The following is a 20,236-nucleotide window of genomic DNA, read 5'->3' on the forward strand; positions in this document are numbered from 1 at the left end:
TTCATTGTAAGAGCCAGGAGAAGAGTTTTGGGTCTGGTGGTGGTCAGAGCATTGAAGAGCTAAGAGAGAAGCAACGAGAACCAGGAGTCAGCCAAGGTGACCGTGATCTGCCTGCCAGGAGGTGGCAGTGCCAGGTGGGTTGGGGTTACTTTGATGCTTGATCTGTCAGCCTCCAGCAGCCAGGGTGATGAGATGAAGATGGTAAAGGTTCCCTCCATAATCCACCATTGTCCAAAAATATAAGGATTACTGAGTCTAAGACCTCATTTTACAGACAGGAAGCCAAGGTCCAAGAGGGGAAGGGACTTGCCCAAGTTCACAGAGTGGGGCAGAAGCTGAAGCAGGACTTGAACCCAGGGCTCCTGGCTTCCACATGGCAGAGACAAAAAGGTGGATGGAAGAGGAACGGGAGCCATCTCCTCTGCTCTCATCCCCTTGTGGCCCATCACTTGGCTGTGGCCACGTGGATGATCACAAAGCCCTTGATGTCTGAGAATTGGGGGCTGACAAAGTCCACCTGCAGCTGCCTTAGGCCACTCTTGGAGGGGGTGATGTTGAACTGGACCAAGGCCCTCTCCTGGGGCTCCAGGCTGGGTACACTGGGGGAAGGGAAAAGGAGAAAAGCAGACCATCAGCCCTCTCCCATTCCTGAGCTGGCCTGCCAGTCCGTGGCTCTCCAGAAACCTCAAGATCAAGGTCACACTAGCAGCTTCTCTATAGCCCATCTTAGAAGAAAGGCAGCCCTCCCCCCACACTTCAACCCTCCCCAGAGTGGCACTTACTCAATGCTGAGCTGTCCCTGGAGAAGGCCACTGCCCTCCACCATCAGCAGACCGTCTTTTACTTTCTCCAAGAGGGGGTTGACCACCATCACTTCCACTACAACTGCTACCCCCACCATGGCCGGGCCCAGCACCTGGAGGGGCAATACCCATAAAATCATCCCTTCTCATCCTCATTTCCCCAGGAAAACCCATGGTCCTGGTGGGTCAGATTATGGGGCAAAATCATCTCTACTCCTTGCTTTCACACACCCAGTTACCTAGCTCCATCATTATATCCACCCACCTGCATCCATGCCATTTCTCCTACCCTTGAGAACTGAAGCCAGAGCCAGAAGCAACCCCCCTCTCCCCCCGAGCCTCCGATTTCCTCCCTCAGCTCGGCCAGGAACAAGGTGGTGGATGCGGACAAGGGTCACCTTGATGGTGATGAAGTCCTCCAGAGTAATGTCCTTTTCTACCAGGAGCTTCTCTCCTTTGGTGACAAGGCACATGGCAGCCAACAGGATCTTCTTGTCCTCTGTCAGGTCTTCCTTATATTGAGAGTAAGAGATTGTGATTGGGATCTTTCTCTCTGGAAGGGAAAGAAGAGGTGGGAGTTGGGAATCCAATGTTCTTTTTCAAAGGGACCCAGAAAGAGGAAGGGAGTGTTCAATTCACAGCTACACTCTTTCTGGTCCTTGCAACCAACCGGAGGAAGGCATTATCAGGCATTATCATTACCAGTTCGCAGATGAAGAAACCTGAGGCTCAGAGAGGGTAATTTCTTGTCCAATGCCACTTGGCAAGTGAATCAAAGAGCTAAGATGAAGTGGAATTCAAATTCAGGCCAGTCAGCTACCATGACATCAGATTGTCTCTCTAAGAGTTCCTGGAAATGTCTTTAAACTTTCCCTAGTCATTCCAGATGGAAATCTCTCAGTTCATTAACCATTTATCCCATCAGGAATTCATGCACTGTCTATTGAGTACTTGTTATGTGCTAGTGCAGAGAAGAGGGAGACCAAAGACCTGTCTCATGCTCCCAATTGGGGGAGGAGGCCAATTTCCTCACAGTTCTTTCTCGTTCCTCCCCATTAAGGCCCAGTCCTAACCAGTCCCACCAATAATGAAAAACCTTCACTGATACCCCCACGCAGTGAGCTTGTGCCCTCTGCCTTCTAAGCTCCTCTGGTCCAGGCTATCTCTGTCTCTCACCAGCCACAAACACACTATGTATTCTTTTCTTGTGAGTATAGGTTACCACAGGCCATATCTGACTGTCAGTCATATTTGGGCTATTTTTTGACACACATATATAATTATTACTTAGGTGTACCATGTCCTTCCCAGTTTGTTCCAGACCCTACCATCCTCAACTGCTCTATTGCCACTGCTTTCCTTATTTCTGTTTCCTTCCTGCCCCTGAGTTTTAAACCTGTGGGAAAGCTCCATAAAGGCTTGAAGTTGGCTCACACTCTCTGTTCCCCGAGAACTTCGATAAGGAGCATTTACAAAATACCTACAGCTGACAACATACTTTACGGCGAGAAACTCAAAGCTTTCCCACTCAGATCAGGAACAAGGCAAGGATGTCCCCTCTCATCACTCCTTTTTAACATTGTACTGAATGTCCCAGCTAAGGCAATAAGACAAGAAAAGGAAATAAAAATCATATAGATTAGGAAGGAAGAAAGAAAACTCTTTGTTCACAGATGACATGATCATCTAGGTACAACATCTGAAAGAACAACAACAACAACAAAATCCTGGAACTAGTAAGTGATTACAGCAAGGTCACAGGATATATGATCAATATACAATCACTTTCCTATAAACTGGCAATGAAGTGAGATTTGAAATTAAAAACACAGTACCATTTACACTAGCATCCCCAAAATGAAATACTTGGGCATTAATCTGACAAAATATGTACAAGATCTATATAAGGAAAGAACAAAACTCTGATGAAACAAGTCAAACAAATAAACAAATGGAGAGATATTCTATGTTCATGGATAGGAAGACCCAATATTATCGAGATGCCAGTTATTCCCAACTTGATCTATATTTAAGGCAATCCTATCAAAATCCCACTAAGTTATTTCCTGGACATTGAAAAACTGATTCTAAAGTTTATGTGGAGAGGCAAAAGATCCAGAACAGTCAGCATAATATTGAAGGAAAATAAGATCAAAGGAGCAGCACTACCTGATTTCAAGATTCACTAAAAACTACAGTAATCAAAACAATATGGTATTGGCAAAGAGCAGACAAATACATCAATGGAACATAATAGTCCAGAAATAGAGCCACATAAATATAGTCACAAAGGAAATAAATGAAGAAATTATAGTTTTTAAAAAACATAATGCTGAAATAACTGGACATTCAAATACAAATAAACAAACAAACATAAATAAATGTAGGCACAGATTTATAGCCTTTACAAAAATGAGCTCAAAATAAATCATAAGCTTAAGTGTAAAATGCAAAACTATAAAATTCCTAAGAGAAAACCTAGAGATCTTGGGTATAATGGTGACTTTTTAGATACAACACCAAAGGCACAATCCATGAAAGAAAAAAATTGACAAGTTGGACTTCATTAAAATTATAAGATTCTGGTCTGTGAAAGACATTGTAGAGAGAATGAGAAGATAAGCCACAGACTGGGAGAAAGTATTTGCAAAAGATGTATCTGATAAAGGACTGCTGTCCAAAATATACAAAATACCCTTAAAGTCAACTATAAGAAAATGAACAACACTATTAAAAAATGGGCAAAAGATCTGAACAGACACCTCACCAAAGAAGCTATACAGATGCATATGAAAAGATGCTCAACATCCTAAATCATGAAGGAACTGCAAATGAAAACAACAATGAGATACTACCACACACCTATTAGAATGGCAAAACTCTAAAGCAGTGACAACACCAAGTGTTGAAGAGAATGTAGAGCAACAGTAACTCTTGCTCATTGCTAGTGGAAATGCAAAATGGTACAGCCATTTTGAAAGACAGTTTGGCAGTTTCTTAGAAAACTACACATACTCTTTTACCATCCAGCAATCACAGTCCTTGGTATTTACCCAAAAGAGTTGAAAACTGTCCACACAAAAACCTGCACACGGATGTTTATAGCAGCTTTCTTCATCATTGCTAAAACTTGGAAGCAACCAAGAAGTCTGTCCTTCAGTGGGTGAATGGATAAATAAACTGTTATATCCATATAATGGATTATTATTCAGCACTAAAAAGAAATGAGCTACCAAGCCACAAAAAAACATGGAGGAATCTTAAGTATATGTTTCTAAGTGAAAGAAGCCAATTTGAAAAGGCTCTATGATTCCAACTATAGGACGTTCTCAAAAAGGCAAAACTATGGAGACAGTAAACAGATCAGTGGTTGCCAGGGGTTCAAGGAGAGGGAGGGAAGAATGAGTTGGTAAAAAAAAACTCTTCTCAATTTTAGGGCAGTGAAACTATTCTGCGTGATATTCCAGTGGTGAATACATGTCATTATACATTTGTCAAAACCCATAGAATGTACAATACAGTGGACCCTAATGTAAACTATGGACTTTATAAATAATCAACACTAATAAAAGAGAAAAATGGTAATTGGCGTACGACGATACCCTTTTCATTGGCTAATCAGGGCTATATGCAAATTAACTGCCAACTAAGATTGGCAGTTAACTGCCAACAAGATGGCGGTTAATTTGCATATGTAGGCACAATGCAGGGAGGCAAAAGGGAAAGCAGGAAGAAGCCCCCTGCCACTGACAGTGATCGGAAACCCAGGGGGTAGCTAAGAGCTGGGGGGCAGGGCAAAGGCGGCCCTGGGGCCGCCTTTGCCCTGCCCCCCAGCCATGATCGGAGAATCGGGTGCCTTTTCCGCCCTGGCCAGTGATAGCAGGAAGTAGGGGTGGAGCCAGCGATGGGAACTGGGCATGGTCGAAGCTGGCAGTCCCAGGAGCTAGGGGTCCCTTGCCTGGGCCTAAAGCGAAGCCCACGATCGCGGGGCCGCTGCCACTGCGGGTCCCCACTGCCCGGGCCGGACGCCTCAGCCAGAGGCGTCAGGCCTGGGCAAGGGGCCGATCCTGTGATTGGAGGGTGATGGGGGTCAACGCCTGAGGGCTCCCAGTATGTGAGAGGGGGCAGGCTGGGCTGAAGGACACTCCCCCCCGCCCCACATCCAGTGCACGAATTTCGTGCACCGGGCCCCTAGTGTATCAATATTAGCTCATCAATTATAACAAATGTTCCACACTAATGCAAGATGTTAATAATAGGGAAAGATGGGAGGTGGTGAGGGGCTATATGTGATCTACCTGTACTTTCTACTCAAATTTTCTGTAAATCTAAAACTGCTAAAAATGTCCATTAATTAAAAAATGATAAATGTTAATAAATTTTATACTTTAATAGACATACCATTTGGCTCAGTAATTCCATGTTTGTGAATGTATTCTAGCAAAACAATAAAAAATTCAGGTGAGAAAAAGGATATATATATATATTTGAACCAAGATGTTTACGTTACTGTATTTTTAAAGATTTTATTTTTTATTTAATTTCCTGCAGTTTCATTCTGATGGGTTTGGATATGAATTTGTATATATATATATTGATTTCAGAGAAGAAGGGAGAGGGAGAGAGAAACATCAATGATGAGAACCATGGATCAGCTGCCTCCTGCACGCCCCCTACTGGGGACTGAGCCTGCAACTCTGGGCATGTGCCCTTGATCATAATCGAACCCAGGACCCTTCAGTCCGCAGGTGGATGCTCTATCCACTTAGCCAAACCGGCCAGGGTAGTGTTTGTATTTTTAAATAGCAATAAGCTGACAACTACCCAAAAGAGGGGAAAAGATAAAAGACATCACCATATATTTTGCAGATTACACATCTACTAAAATGATGTTAATGAAAGGCTTGTAAAAATTTAAATTACAATGTAAGGTGTAAAGAGCAGAGCACCAATGAGTATTTGCAATATAATTAAAACGATGTTTTTCAGAAAGCAAACAAGCATTAAAAATTTGCAAGGAAAATAGGTTCATAGGTAGGTGGGTGGCAGGATCATGGGTGATCTTTCTCTTGCGTGCGCTCAGTCATTAATGACTGTGTATTACTTTCAATATGAAAAAAATTGCTAAAAACCAGGAGAAAGTATATGTTAATTAATATTTCATTATAAAGTGTGATTTAGATTTTGTGAAAATTAAATGACACCTCCTTCATATGTTTTCACGCCTTGTCAAGATACACAAGTTTCCCTCACCAGAAACTGGCCCAGAGCAACAGTTTCTTTGTTTAATTGAATCCTTAGAGTTCAGAAGGTATGTGAAGAGATAGATAGACAAAGACAGAAAGAGGGAGAGAAAGACAGAGAGGTAGGGAGGAAGAGAGAGTAGGAAAAAGAATCATCAAATGGGATACATTCAGTAAATCATAGATGAAGTGCCAGGTGTAAAAAATCCTTGAAATACATATATTTAAAAGCAGTTAGAATAAAGTACCTTAAAATTGTGCAAAAAATTTCAAAAGGATGATGTTTTGGTTCAAAATATCAAGAGTGTTTTTCAGGCAAATGCACCGTTAAGCACGTTAAGCACAGTCCGTGTGGGCTGACCGCACCCACCTCTCCATGGCCTGCGGTCAGGCCGCAGGGCCAGCTGCGCCATGTGCCTGCCTTTTGCGTGGGCTCTTAGTCAGACTGGTGTGAGTCCTGCCGCTACACAGGCTGATGTGTGACCTTGGACTGGCGAGTTCACCTTTCTGGGTGTGAGTTGAATTCCCAGGACAGGGCCTGACATGTGTAAGCACTTAATAAACGCCTCTTACTCACCTACCCCTCTCATGCAGGGCACCTGGAGAAGGCGACACACGCGTATTCCACAGGGTATGACATGCTCCCAGCATGTAAATGTTCATACTAATTTGATAAATAGAGACTATAAATCCTCTCACTATTAGGTCAGTTTGCCACCAGGTGATTGTGACTTTTATGACTATTCTCATTAGTGAGCCCCTCTGAGCCTCAGTTTTCTCATCTGGAAAGTGCAGACTAGAGGCGAGGCCCCGGGCAAATGCTAGGAATACCCTCTCCTTTCCTGGGAATGAACGTAGGATTATGGGAGGTCAAGCCTCGCCCGCACCCTCCTGGAAAGGCGTTGGGCTGGCCCGGTCCCACCCGCAGGGCGGGCGGTCTTACCTTCTTCGGGCCCCAGCCGCACCGCCTGGGACTCCCGCAGGATCTCGGCCACCGGCCTGCGGGTGTAGAGGATGGTGGCACAGCTCACGTTGACTCGGACCCGCTGGGCCCGCGAGGTGAGGTTGGTCAGGCTCAGGGCCAGCTTGAGGTCGTGGCCCAGCATGGGCGGCTCCAGCACCTTGAACTTGCCCGCGATGCTGGGCTTGGTGGCGGGCTCCAGCAGGTCATCGCGCCAGAGACCGCGGCCGCCGCCCCTGCGGACCCGGGCTCTCCTCCCAGAGGCTTCCACTCCGAACAGCTTCCTCACGGCCTTGCAGTACACCTGCCTCTCCTTCCGGGACCCTGCAGGGTACCGCACCTCTCAGAGCCAGGCCACCGGTTCCCATTTCCGCTCTTCTCTGGGCAAAACCACCGCCCTCTCTTCACTTTAATTTCCCACGCTGCCGGAGGTCTCCCATTGGCAGCCCAGGAGCCATATGCAGACCTCAGCCATATGCATTCTGTTTGGTTCTGGACTATTTCAATAACTTAAAAGTTTTTATTTATTGTTTTTTTTTTAAAAAAAATATATATATTTTTATTGATTTCAGAGAGGAAGGGAAAGGGAGAGAGAGATAGAAACATCAATGACAAGAGAGAATCACCAGATTGGCTGCCTCCTGCATGCCCCCAGTGGGGAGATGGAGCCGGCAACCCAGGCGTGTGCCCCTGACCAGAATTGAACCTGGGACCCTTCAGGCTGCAGGCTCTATCCACTGAGCCCAACCGGCTAGGGCTATTTTTTTTTTTTTTTTTTAGAGAGAGAAGGTGGGAGAGAGCACAAATTAGTGACCATGGCATAGTCTTTGGCAGATGATAAACAGGCACTGCTGTTATTGTTATTATTATTATTATTATTAATTTTGAACTGGGCCCTAGTGCTAAGTATCCTAGATGTTCAAGTTAAAAAACTCTACTACTATCATCACTATGTTTAAAGTAATTATTATTATATGTGAACATAGCTCATACAGTGCTTGGCACATGGTAAGTGTTTAAGGACATGCAGCTATTATATCATTAGATGTGGGAAATCTTAGAAAACAGAGGGAGCTATTACTAGAAGCTAAAGCAGCGGTTCTCAACCTGTGGGTCACGACCCTTTTGGCGGTCGAACGACCCTTTCACAGGGGTCGCCTAAGACCATCCTGCATATCAGATATTTACATTATGATTCATAATAGTAGCAACATTACAGCTATGAAGTAGCAACGAAAATAATTTTATGGTTGGGTCACAATACGAGGAACTGTATTTCAAGGGCCAGAAGGTTGAGAACCACTGTTCTAAAGGCACTTGGCTCAAAGCACAGAGACAGTGTTGAAGGATGCTACCACCACCAGATCATCTGGGAAAGGGCCTGGTCCCGCCACCCACGGTTGTCCCTCTGCAGCGGTCGGGTCATCGGGGAGGCTGACGGAGGCCGCCGTGCTGCCCTTACCCTCTGGGTACTTGTAGAGGCCCGTGATGTCCACGCGGGAGTCGCTGCCCACAGCCTTGGTGCTGATGCACCTCCCAATCTTCTTCGTGTCTGAATACACACGTTCCCTGCTGTCATCCTCGTTCCAGAGCCAGGTGACGTAGTCTGCATTGACCTCCGCAAACACAAAGGGGCCATCGTGGGCCAGGTGCACGTCGCCCTCCCGGATGGCAGTGACGGAGGCCGGGCCGCACCGGAACACGCCTGGCAGGAGGGGTAGGGGTGAGTGAGCAGCATGGGTGAGGGAAAGCAGGTGTCTGGGACCCACCCGGCTGAGCCCATACCTTCGCTCTCCTCCTGGGGGGTGGCATCCAGAACCTGCCAGCCATTGTAAGAGGGGCCCAGGTCCTGCCGGGCAAACCAGCTCTCATTCCAGACATGGAAATTCCTGCCACAGAGAGAGGAGGGGGCAGGGTGGCCTGCCGTGAGCACAGAGGCCCATGTTAGGGGAACTTCCTAGTGGGAGCCCTCCCTGGGCGGGTACTCTGCAGGAGTGCTGTGGCAGGATCTTGTGAGCCATTCATTCAACTGGTCTGATGAGAACGTATCGTGTGTGTGTGTGTGTGTGTGTGTGTGTGTGTATCAAGAACCTGTTGTTTAAGGTACTAGAAATACAACTGCAAATAAGACAGAAGATCCTTGCTCTCATGCAGCTTACATTCTAACAAAGGAGACAGATGGGGAGATAGGTGAAATTAAGTAAGCAGATAAAGAAAACAAATGCAAATAACAATGCTGTGAAAAGAGGGGCCTGGGATAGAGCATACCTGCTGGAGACCTGCTGTAGGTAAATGACATCTGAGATGCGAGTTAAAGGAGAAAGAAGTAGCCATGGGAGGAGTGAAGGGAGCAGTGTTCCGGGCAGGAGGACCAGCATGTGCGAAGGCTCTCGAGACAAGAAAAAGCTTCAGTGTGTTCAAGGAACAGAAGGTATGTAAGTATCTCTGGGCTACAGCAAGCATGGGGTGCACGGAGGGTTCAGATTATGCAGAGTTCTGTAGGCTTTGGTAAGGAGCTCAGGTTTTATTTTAAGTTTCCTACGTTAAAGATGAGACTGTGAGACGAGGAAAGGTGACACAGGGTCACGCAGTAAGGAAGCAGCAGAGAGAAACCTAGTTGGTCCGACGTGGCATCTTTACAGCTGGTCTCCGAACCCTTGTTTGGTAGGTAACGGTCTTTGGGAAGACATCTTGATAAGCATCTGGGGGCAAAACGGAGGACAGCGACAGCCTGCATGGTGGCAGAGGCCCCAGCATCAAAAGAAGGCCTGTTCCTTTCTGTGGCGCTCCCGTGGGGACAGGGAGCGAAGAGAAGCAAAAAGAAGGAAAGGGGAGAAGAGAGGCAGGTGCTGTGAGGCAGGAGAAGGGCGGGGGAGGGCTCCTGGGCACACTCCCTGGCGGGGCGAGGACTTTCGAAGGCCAGGCTTGCCAAGGCTGTCTGTGCTCTGTGTTGTATGTTCTTCCTGGTTTCCTCTGCTCTTTAGAAAGTTGACTTGTGTGACAACTCGTGTATGTATGAACCTTCGGACGAGGCTATTCACTGAAGCCTTGTCTATAAAAGGCGGCCGTTCGGTCCATCCATGTGAGGTGGTCAGAGAAACAATGATTGTTCCCATACAACTGGGAGGCAGACCAGGTGCACACCCCAGCTGTCCCGCTCACAAGTTACCTAACCTCTCTGTGCTCAGGTTCCTCATCTGCAAAATAGAGATAATAATACCACCTCGCTCACAAGGTTCTTTGGAGGAACGTGAGTTGGTATATATGTAGCACTCAGGACTGGGCCTCGCATACACTAGTGCGACATTATTTTACACACTACAAATAATAAGAAAACCTTGAATGTACTGATATAAAGTTGTTAAATGCAAAAGCAAGATGACAGTACAGGCAGATCTGGAAGATGTTTTGGGTTCGGTTCCAGGCCACCGCAATAAAGCGAGGTATCACAATAAACGAGCTGTGATTTTTTTTTGCTTAGGGGTGGGGGGGTCTTGTAAAAAATGCAACATCTGTGAAGTTCAATAAAGCGAAACGCAGCCCTAACTGGTTTGGCTCAGTGGATAGAGCGTCGGCCTGCAGACTCAAGGGTCCTAGTTTCGATTCCGGTCAAGGGCATGTACCTTGGTTGCAGGCACATCCCCAGTTAGGGGGTGTGCAGGAGGCGGCTGATCAATGTTTCTCTCTCATCGATGTTTCTGACTCTCTATCCCTCTCCCTTCCTCTCTGTAAAAAATCAATAAAATATATTTTTAAAAAAAGCGAAACACAATAAATAAAATGTGCAACAAGACGAGGTCTGCCTTGTTACACAACACTGCCAATATTAAAAAGCAGGTGTGTAAGGGGACTCACTATGGCTTGTTCTTGTGTCTGCAGGGACTCTCTGGGAAGAGATGGGAGAAGCTGATCACAGGGAGGCTGGGACGGGTGGAAGGGAGACTTACCACTGTGGCCCATTTTGTACCTTTGGAATTTCAAAGCACATGAATGCGTTTCCTATTTTCAAAAATGTAGCCCTAGCCGGCTTGGCTCAGTGGATAGAGCGTCAGCCTGCGGACCGATGGGTCCCAGGTTCGATTCCAGCCAAGGGCACATGCCTGGGTTGCGGGCTCGATCCCCAGTAGCGGGTGTGCAGGAGGCAGCCAATCAATGATTCTCTCTCATCATTGATGTTTCTATCTCTCCTCCCTTCCTCTCGGAAATCAATAAAGAAATATATTTTAAAAAATGTAATAGTCACAGGACTCTGGGGGAGGGCTTTGTCCTACAGAGGGGAGAACCAGGGGTTCGAGGCGGTCAGACCTTGAGCCCCCTCATGACCTCCGAGTCACGTGTCCAAAGACTCCTGCATCTCAGCAGAGTCCCTCTGCCTAGCACCTCCCCACCACACACACGGTGCCTCTCACTCCTCCCAGAACTGGCTCAACTCAGGAGAGTTGGGCTCCAGGTTGGGGACTGCCTCAGGGAGCCCCTCAGACCCAGCGGGCCCGGGACCCACCACATGCTGTCTTCCGTCAGGTCCTCCAGGGTCCGCCCGAAGGAGTCCACGTATTTGTCCACACTCAGGTTCCTGTCTGTGTCATGGGCCGAGTTAAAGTTGGACACAACCCGTGTCGCGATCCCCAAGCACCTAAGGACTGAAAAGTAGGAGGCTGGTGAGGCTCCAGGAGCAGCCAGGCCCCTGCACTGGGGAGGGGTCTGGCGCCCCCAGCTTGCTGCCCCCCTCATTTCTGGCCACAGGCTCCTCCTTGTCTTTGTCTACTGGGTCAGGGCCGAGACTCCTGTCTCCACTCTCACAAACACCACCATCCCCTCTACCTTCTTTCAGGGGACTTCTGGGGACACTACTGCCCCCTCCCCCACTTTTGAATGGACAGGCTCCAAGGCTGGCAGGACCTTGGAAGCCATGTAACAGCCTTGGAATCCCGAGGGGACAGACCGGAGGCCATGGGGCCACAGGGTTTGCCCAAGGGCACTCAGTGAGTTCCAGGCAGAGGGAGGGGGGACTCCTTTGGCCAAATAAACGATCCACAGTCACGTAAATGAACTATCCGCTTTCTTTCTTCATTAGCCAGGCTTCTATTTCCCCTTCACCAGTAAAGAAAGACTGGGTGTTGTTTTTTTGGGGGGTGGGGTGCGTTAGGGGGAGGGAAGAGAAGAGATCTATGCAAATTAATGTAAATGAGAGAAGTGGCCTGATTTTGGAGTACCTGTGCACATGACTCCAGCGAAGACCCAGCACTGGCCGTATTTGACTGGCTTGAACCTGCCCTTGAACCACTTGTGCAGGATGGCCACGCTGCCGCGCCAGTGCAGCGGGCTGGTGCCGCCGCCGTACTTGCCCTGCCACTGGCCTTGAACCACGCCCCGGTCGTTGTTGCTGTTCACCTGCACAGACGGATGGGTCCACCACCAGCAGGGCTCCCCCCTTCGGCAGCCTCACCATTGAACAATCGCCTCCAGCTTTGGACCACCCAGTCATTTGGGGTCACCCCTCGCTTTTAAATTGTCTGAAAATTTTACTGTCTTAAAATTTCTACTTTTCGCTACCATTTATTACGTGCAGTGACCTCCCATTGGGTTACTCTATTGTTGAAAATCATCTACAGTCTTAGAGCATTTCCTGTTTTAAATGGTGTGTTTTGGGGAACTGTTGGTCGAATAATAATTATGGAGATGGCTAACATTCAATAAATGCTTCCCGGGTGCCAGGCACTCCTCTAAAGCTTTGGGACCACTATATTAACCTGCTTAAAGTAGGTTCTATTATTTTACTTTTGTGTTCAGATGAAAAAGAAAAAAAGAAAAAGAAAAAGAGAGATTCAGAGAGGTTAAGGGACTTGCCCTGATCACACAGCAAGTGAGTAAAAGGAGTTCAGGGCTTGTGCCCCAGGGCCATAGTGTCTACTGTCAGCACTGGTCACTGCTTTGGAGTCCCTGTGCTCCAACAGCTCTCTGAGGTCTTGGGGAACTGAGAGTATCAAATATGAGAAAAGCAGCTTTGTCCATTTTGTCTAACACTTGCTTTCTTAGAGAGAGCTACAAGGCCTTCTTCTGAGGAGGGAGGACTGGTGTGTAATGGGTTAAAGGTGGCAGCCCTCCCCAGGAGGTGAGTCTGAGCACCCTCTCCCCGAATCTGGCTGCTGTGGCCACTTTGCCAAGGACTATGGTGGAAGTGACGCTGCGCCAGTGTCCAGGCCCAGGTGCTCATGCCACTGGCAGCTCCGGCTTCCTCTTTCTGGAACAACCAGGTGGGGAGAAGCCGGGTGCCGTGCCTGATTACCCTGAGACTTCCCTGCTCCGGGGAAGCCCAGCCCAGCCACGTGGAAAGGCTGCATGGAGAGACAGTGATGACCGGCCAGCCCCAGCTCTTCCCACGACCCCATCCCAGCGCCAGCCAGGAGAGTGCAGAAGCCATCTTCACGGTCCAGCTCCGTCAGGCGCGGCACGGGAGAGACCAAGGGCTGCCAGACAACACTGGCCGCCAGAACCAAGGCCCCAGGCACCTGCAGCCACTCAGACACCCCCCGCCCAAGCATCTTGGAGCAGAGACAAGCCATCCGCGCAGTGCCCTGCCCAAGTCCCTGATCCGTAAAATTGTAAGCATAATAAATGGTTGTTTTAGAGCCCTGAGTTTTGGGGTGATTTGTTAGGCAGCTGTAGAGAATTAAAACAAGAGGCTGGCGGGGATGGCGGGGCTCCTCACCATCGCGCTGATGATCCTGGTGACATAGACGGGGTCGTGGCGGCAGGACACATCGGTGGCCGGGTCCTTTTGGTGACTGGGGCTCCGGTCCAGGATGGAGAGGCAAATGTTCAGGATGTCCTCCTCAAACTGTCCCCAGAGAGGCTGTGCTTAGAGCCAGAGCCTCACCCATATTCCAGACCCTCCCACGACCTCACCCAGTCAGTCATTTGTGTTGTGCAGGGGAAGGGGAGTTTGCCTCCCCAGACCCCCTAGATGTCCCACAGAGCATCCCCAAGACTCAGAAACCCTTCCTCAAAAGTCACCCGGGAACCAGGGGCTCAGCCCTAACCATGTCCTCTCCTGCTCAATAGCCCCCGTGGCTCCCCAGTGCCCGCAGTCAATAGTGTGAACTTGTGGCTCTGGAGTCACGTCGACCCCACAGGCTTACTCGGATGGTTTCTATGATTTTTTCAACTACATTCGAATTAATTGGCAAACTGGGTGAATTCATTTAAGCACTGGGAAGTTTTTACATACACATTAAAATGTCCAGTCTTGGAAAATTTGGAGGGTCTGGGAACCCTCACTTTCCCACGTGACTCTAAGCAGTGGATGCTGAGAAGTGTACTGTCCCCAGTCCCTGACCCCAAATGCTTTCCACACCCACTCCTCAGCCCACAGTCAAGGTCCTTCCCTTGCCTGCCACCTTTCTTCTGGCTGGGCACCCGGAGCCCAGGCAGACGGAGCTCCTCCAGCAGAACCTCGGTACCCTCCGACTTCCCACCTCCTGCTGCCCTGTCTGCTCTTCCCTCTGCCCGTCCAGGTCCCGCCCAACTTTGGACACCAGCCCCTGTTAATACCACGAAGCCTCCCACAAGCCCCACCTTTCATGTGGCGTTTCCTTTCATGATCTTCTGAACACCCTCTGCTCCCACCTCTACTACCCTGACTTTCCTCTGCCCATCACGCCTGTATTGTAACTATTTATCTAAGTCAGAGGCTCTCAGGTGTGGCCCCAGACCAGCAGCAATGACTTCACGTGGGATCTTGTTAGAAATACAAATTATCCCCTCTCCAGCCCTTCATGAGTCAGCCACTCTGGGGGTGGTGCCCAGCCATCTGTGTGTTTTCAGGAGCCCTCCACGTGATGCTGGTGCAGGCTTGAGACTGAGAGCCCTTGATCTACGCTATTTATCTTTCTACTAGAGGCCTGGTGCACAAAATTCGTGTGTGTGTGTGTGTGTGGGGGGTGTTCTCTCAGCCTGGCCTGCACCCTCTCCAATCTGGGACCCCCCTGGGATTGGGCCTAAACCGGCAGTCGGACATCCCTCTCACAATCTGGGACCGCTGGCTCCTAACTGCTCAACTGCTTCCCTGCCTGATCGCCCCAACTGCTCCCCCCCGCCAGCCTGGTCACCCCCAGCTTCCCCCCCTGCCAGCCTGGTTGCCTCACGCAGCCTGCTGTTCAGTCATTTGGTCACCTTTCCCTAACCCCCCTGCTGGCTCGGTCACTCCATGCAGCCTGCTGTTAAGTCGCTTGGTCGTCCCTCACTAACACCCCTGCCAGCCTTGTCGCCCCATGCAGCCTGCTGTTCCATCATCCGTCCGTTTGTTTTGGTCGTGAGGGCCCCTGGCTTTTTATATATTAGGATAGCAGAACTGACCCATTCTGTTTCCAAATACATCCAAAGCACTTTGCCTTCCCAAGGACCCAGCGCAGGCCCTGACACAACTAATAGTAGATGAATGAATGAATGGACGAATTTGCTCTGGAAGCTAGACAGCTTGTCCCTCTTGGGAGAAAGGGCTCCTGGGTTGAGTTTTCACATGCCTAGCCCACATCCCCCTTGTGGCCGGTGCCCCTGGAGACCTGCCCGAAGTTCCAGCCTTGGGCTCGGATGCACTTCTCCACGCCTCGGAAGATGATCCCGCTGTCATTGAGCACGTACTCCTGTCTCTCCTCCTCTGAGGCCAGAAACACATCATCCTCTGAAAGGCAGAGGTCAAAGGGGCTCAGCAGGGACCAGCTGCAGGAGGTGCCGGGAGGCTGGCTGGCAGGAGAGGCCAAGAGGGGCTTGCTGGGCTCCCAGGCTGTCATGAGGCCAAGCTCCATTCCACCTGGCTGACCTCTCCCAGGCAGGGACCAACCCCAACCCAGCCCAATACTGAAGGATTTTAGGGGTCCTGATGTCTTTGGCTGACCCGACTGGTACCAACAGCAGCCTCAAATTTCTTCAATACTAATAAGAATACTGACCCCAGAACCCCTTATAATGTGTTCACTATATTGCAAGTATTAGTGCTATGAATTCTCACCATAACCCTTAGAGGTAGGCTGTTATTCCCATATTACAGATGAGAAAGCTGAGACTCATAGAGAGAAGCAACAGGAGAGCCGGGATCGAACCAACGCTGTCTGATGGCTAAAGCCCAGCTCTTACCCACTCCTGGGTCCCTCCTGCCTCAGGCCCCATCGCTGCCCACTGGCCTCTGCACACAGAAACCACCGATTCCCATCCCCCTGGCACAGGCTCCTGTGGAGCGCCTGCTACCAGGTTCCTCTGCCCAGTGCCCACCTCCACCTAGGCCTGGCTCTCACCAAGATCTTGGCATTGACCTCCCTAGCCATTGACCTGCCTCCCAGGCCCTTCCTAAGGGTAAGCCCTCCTCTAGGACAACTTCCAGGAAAGCTTGTGCTTCGGTCTTGGCAGCTCCTACCTGGGCACCAGGGGTTGAAAAGGAGAACAAACTCGCCCAGCTTCCGGTCACTGTGTCTGCGGCGAGAGGAAAGCCTGGCGCTCAGCCGGTAGCGGCCGATGACGGCATCGGGAGGGCTGGTGACCTTGATGGTCACTGTTTTCCCCTTCTGAGCCGCCCTCACTGCCGTCCAGGCATTTCCCACCTCCAGCTCCGATGTCGGGAACACGGCTTTGGTGCCGAGAGCCTCAGAAGCCTGGGGCCCTGGAGGAGAGGAGAGGCACTCAGGAGACCAGTCACCTCAGGAAATCCAGCTCCGGAAAAGCAGAAAGCCGCCGGCCTGGACGTGCAGCCTTCCCTCCCCGAGCTGCTGGGACACCGCTGCAGGTTAGAGCCTGGCCAAGACAAGACTGGGCCTTGGCAGAAGGGGGTACTCAGCTGTCCCGACTCCCACCACCTCCTGGGTCAAAGAGAAAGTGACAGGCCCCTTCGAGACCAACGTCTGCCTTTTGTCTGGCCAGGAGAGACAGGTGTGGGCTGACAGGTGCCTGCTGATTTCTTGACCTTCCAGAATCCTTGGTGTCCTCAGGATTCCAGAGTCGTCACCTTGTCTGTCCCTCTGCCTGCTGCAGCACCTCCCAGCCACCCCCGGAGAGCTGTCATCAAAACCGTCCAGGATCCAGGGCTCAGCCCACCTATAGGGATTGTTTGCCCCCAAGTCTGGGCTGACGACTACAGGGTCTCAGGTCACTGGTCCCAAGACAAGTGTTCCTGACTGTGGCCCAGTGGGGGCTGCCGTGAGCCAGTTACCTGTCTCCACCGTGAAGATGAGGGTGTCCTTGCTGTCCAGGGCACAGTTCAGCTCCAGCATGAAGGTGAACGTCTGGCCCCTGCGAACCACCAGCTCGGGGCCGGGGTACTCCTGGGTGTGGTGGGCGGCACCATTCCTTGGCCACTGCCAGTCCACCTCGGTGACTCTGATCCCTGAGGGAGAGGACAGGGAGATGAGGCCAGGCCCGTGGCACGTTTCTCACCCCTGCTCCCGTCTGCCTCAGCCTGCCAGCCACGTGCTCATCCAGCCACTTGTTGTCCCACACAGTGGGTCCTGGTTATTTGTGGTAGTTACGTTCTAGCAAGTCTCCGTGAACACCGAATTAGTGAGCACTGAACCACTGCTCTTAGGGAAAGTACAGGGCTAGGTTCCTGGGAGCCTTTGTCACAATTTGCTTCATCAGTCGATCAATATATAACCTTGTTTTTATATATTGATGAGCAGCATGTGAGCGGGGCTGCTGGCAGACAGGGGACAAGGATGGGGTGGGGGGACCGTGGCGGGAGGGTTGGGGCAGGGGCATGGAGGATGTGTTTCTGTTTAAAGGCACCTTATCCTATATAATAAAAGGCTAATATGCAAATAGACTGAACAGCCAAACAACTGAACAACCGGTCACTATGACGTGCTCTGACCACCAGGGGGCATGTGCGGAACATGGTGGGCGTTGGCCATGGTGAGATGGTGGAGCAGGTGAGCGAGGGCGCCAGACCAAGATGGGGCACCAGTCGCTGTCATCTGGGCGAGCCTCTGGTGGTTACTGAAAATTCTTTGTTCCCGCGTGCTGCAGTCCCACTCGGCATTTGCACCTGCTTCTGGTGCGGGCCCCGCTCACACCCACTGCCAGCACCGGAGCTGCCACTTGCACCTGCTGCTGGTGCCCAGCGCCGGTCCTGATCACTCAGCACCATCAGTGGGTGGGAGCAGTGGCTGCCAGCCCTGATTGCCCCTGAGGGTTTCTCCACCTCTCCCTACTCCTGAGGGGCGATCGGGGTAGCAGCCATTCGCATCCACTGACGGCGCTGGCCCCAATAGCTCTGCGCCTTCAGCATGTGAGCGGGGCTGCTGGCAGACAGGGGACAGGGATGGGGTGGGGGACCGTGGTGGGGGGGGCTGGGCAGGGGCATGGAGGATGGACCAAGACCTGCCCCTGTACCTACCAGCATGCCTCACAGCTCACAGTTCCTTTCAAGGTACACCAATTCATGCACTGGCCCCCTAGTTTAATATATTGTTGATTCATTAACATTACACTCATGGACAACACTATACCTCAGGCCTGAATGAAGCTTAGCTAACGTGTTTTCTCCGTAAAGCACGTCGTAGCCTCCTGTGCTTAGGAACATTAGCGCTTCTGCACTAAGCTTGGGGCCATTTTAAACTGCAAAATTATCAACAAAAAAGACAAAAACGCAGAAAACGTGGCATTAAATAGACTGCAAAAGGACACTTGTTTGTAGTACAAGAGCGGAAATACGAAGACAGAACATCACCTTTTCCCACTTCAGCTGGGAGCATGCATGTTAGGCCACCCGATTTTCCTCAGTCTGCACATGAGGACTGACTTGGAATTAAAAATAAATTGCAGGCAGTAGGCCAATTTGCAAACACGGAATCCACAAATACGGGGATGGACTGTGTATTTTCTGTGCCAGGCTGGCACGGGGATATATTGGTCCGCGAGATAGGTCTGGTCTTTCCCTGGAGAGATACACAGTGAGGCTCTGTGGCTCAATCGTTATGAGCACAGCCTTTGGGATCAGCTCATGTGGTTCATATCTTGACTTGGCCATCTAATGGCTAAACTACCTTCTGCTTGATTTCTCTGTGCTCCAAGGTACTCTTCTGTAGAGTGGGAATAACAATACCTTGTGGAGGACAACTGGCTGCCATTTGGAGCCCCAAGAACAGAGCTTTAATTATTTATTTATTTGTTGTTGTTAATCCTCACCTGAGGATATTTTTCCATTGATTTTTAGGGAGAGTGGAAGAGAGAGGGAAAGACAGAGAGAAACATCGATATGAGAGAATCATCAATTGGTTGCCACCTGCACACGCCTCGACCATGACCCAGGCTGGGGAGGAGCCTGCAACCAAGGTACATGCCCTTGACGGGAATCGAACCTGGGACCCTTTGGTCTGCAGGCCGATGTTCTATCCACTGAGCCAAACTGGGTAGGGCCAGAGCTTTATATTCCAGATGAGCAAGGTGATATGTAAATAGATGAGTCCACAAATAACTATCATTCTGATATAGGTTGTTAAGGCAAAGTACGTGGAGCTGAAAGGAAGTATTAAAGAGGGGCCTAGCCTGGTTTGCAGGTGATAGCGAGGCTTGCTTGAGGAGGGGGCATTTAGACTGTCTTGAATTGGATGGGGTGTCTCCAGTGGAAAGGTGGGTGGCATATCCAGCCTCAACCCAAGCATCCTCTCCCTCCGTCCACTTCCGTCTACTTCAGTGTTCATTCATTCCCGTGTTGGGTGCTGTGCTGGGTGCTGCAGGCTCCATGGCCATGAAGGATACCTTCGCCCTGCCGCCGGGAGGTTGCAGTCCGGCAGAAGAGCAGGTCTATCTCAAACATCTAAGAGAAAGATTTGGGGAGTATCCTCATGGCATGGCACCTAGTTTCCGCTGACCAAGTGATCCAAGAGGCCAAGGTAGAAGCTGCAATGCCTTTTATGAGCAAACCTTAGAAGTTGCACTCAGTCTACCATAGGCTATTGGTCAGGGCCGTTACAAAGGTCTGCACAGGTTTAAGGGGAAGGAACACACCCCACCCCTTATGAAAATGGGTCAATGCCACATTGTAAGAAGGACATGTGAGATGAGATCTAGTGTATTGAGATGTCCATCCTGTCAAATACAATCTTCCACACTTGAGAACCACTGAAGTAATGTCACCAAGTATTCCCTGCCCCAGGGTACCCGCCATGGGGCTCTTGGCTCTGTTTTATTAGGTACCTAGTATACAGTAAGTGCTCAGTAATTCTGGGCTGGATAATTTAATA

The 20,236-nt window shown here is 50.0% G+C and overlaps 1 protein-coding gene across 1 annotated transcript; it reads right to left on the bottom strand.

Moving 5' to 3' along the window:
• Positions 1 to 445: 445 nt before the first annotated feature.
• TGM6 (transglutaminase 6) lies at positions 446 to 19,809 on the bottom strand. Its single transcript, XM_059707499.1, has 13 exons — positions 19,752 to 19,809; positions 17,206 to 17,379; positions 16,417 to 16,659; positions 15,569 to 15,687; positions 13,717 to 13,845; positions 12,221 to 12,398; positions 11,509 to 11,647; positions 8,793 to 8,896; positions 8,470 to 8,712; positions 6,990 to 7,331; positions 1,202 to 1,356; positions 783 to 916; positions 446 to 599 (listed from the first exon to the last, which is right to left on the bottom strand). Exons 1-13 carry the CDS (start codon positions 19,807 to 19,809, stop codon positions 446 to 448), a joined length of 2,172 nt encoding a protein of 723 aa, XP_059563482.1.
• Positions 19,810 to 20,236: the final 427 nt, after the last annotated feature.

Source organism: Myotis daubentonii, chromosome 8 (assembly GCF_963259705.1).
Source record: "Myotis daubentonii chromosome 8, mMyoDau2.1, whole genome shotgun sequence".
In the NCBI taxonomy this organism is placed as follows: Eukaryota; Metazoa; Chordata; class Mammalia; order Chiroptera; family Vespertilionidae; genus Myotis; species Myotis daubentonii.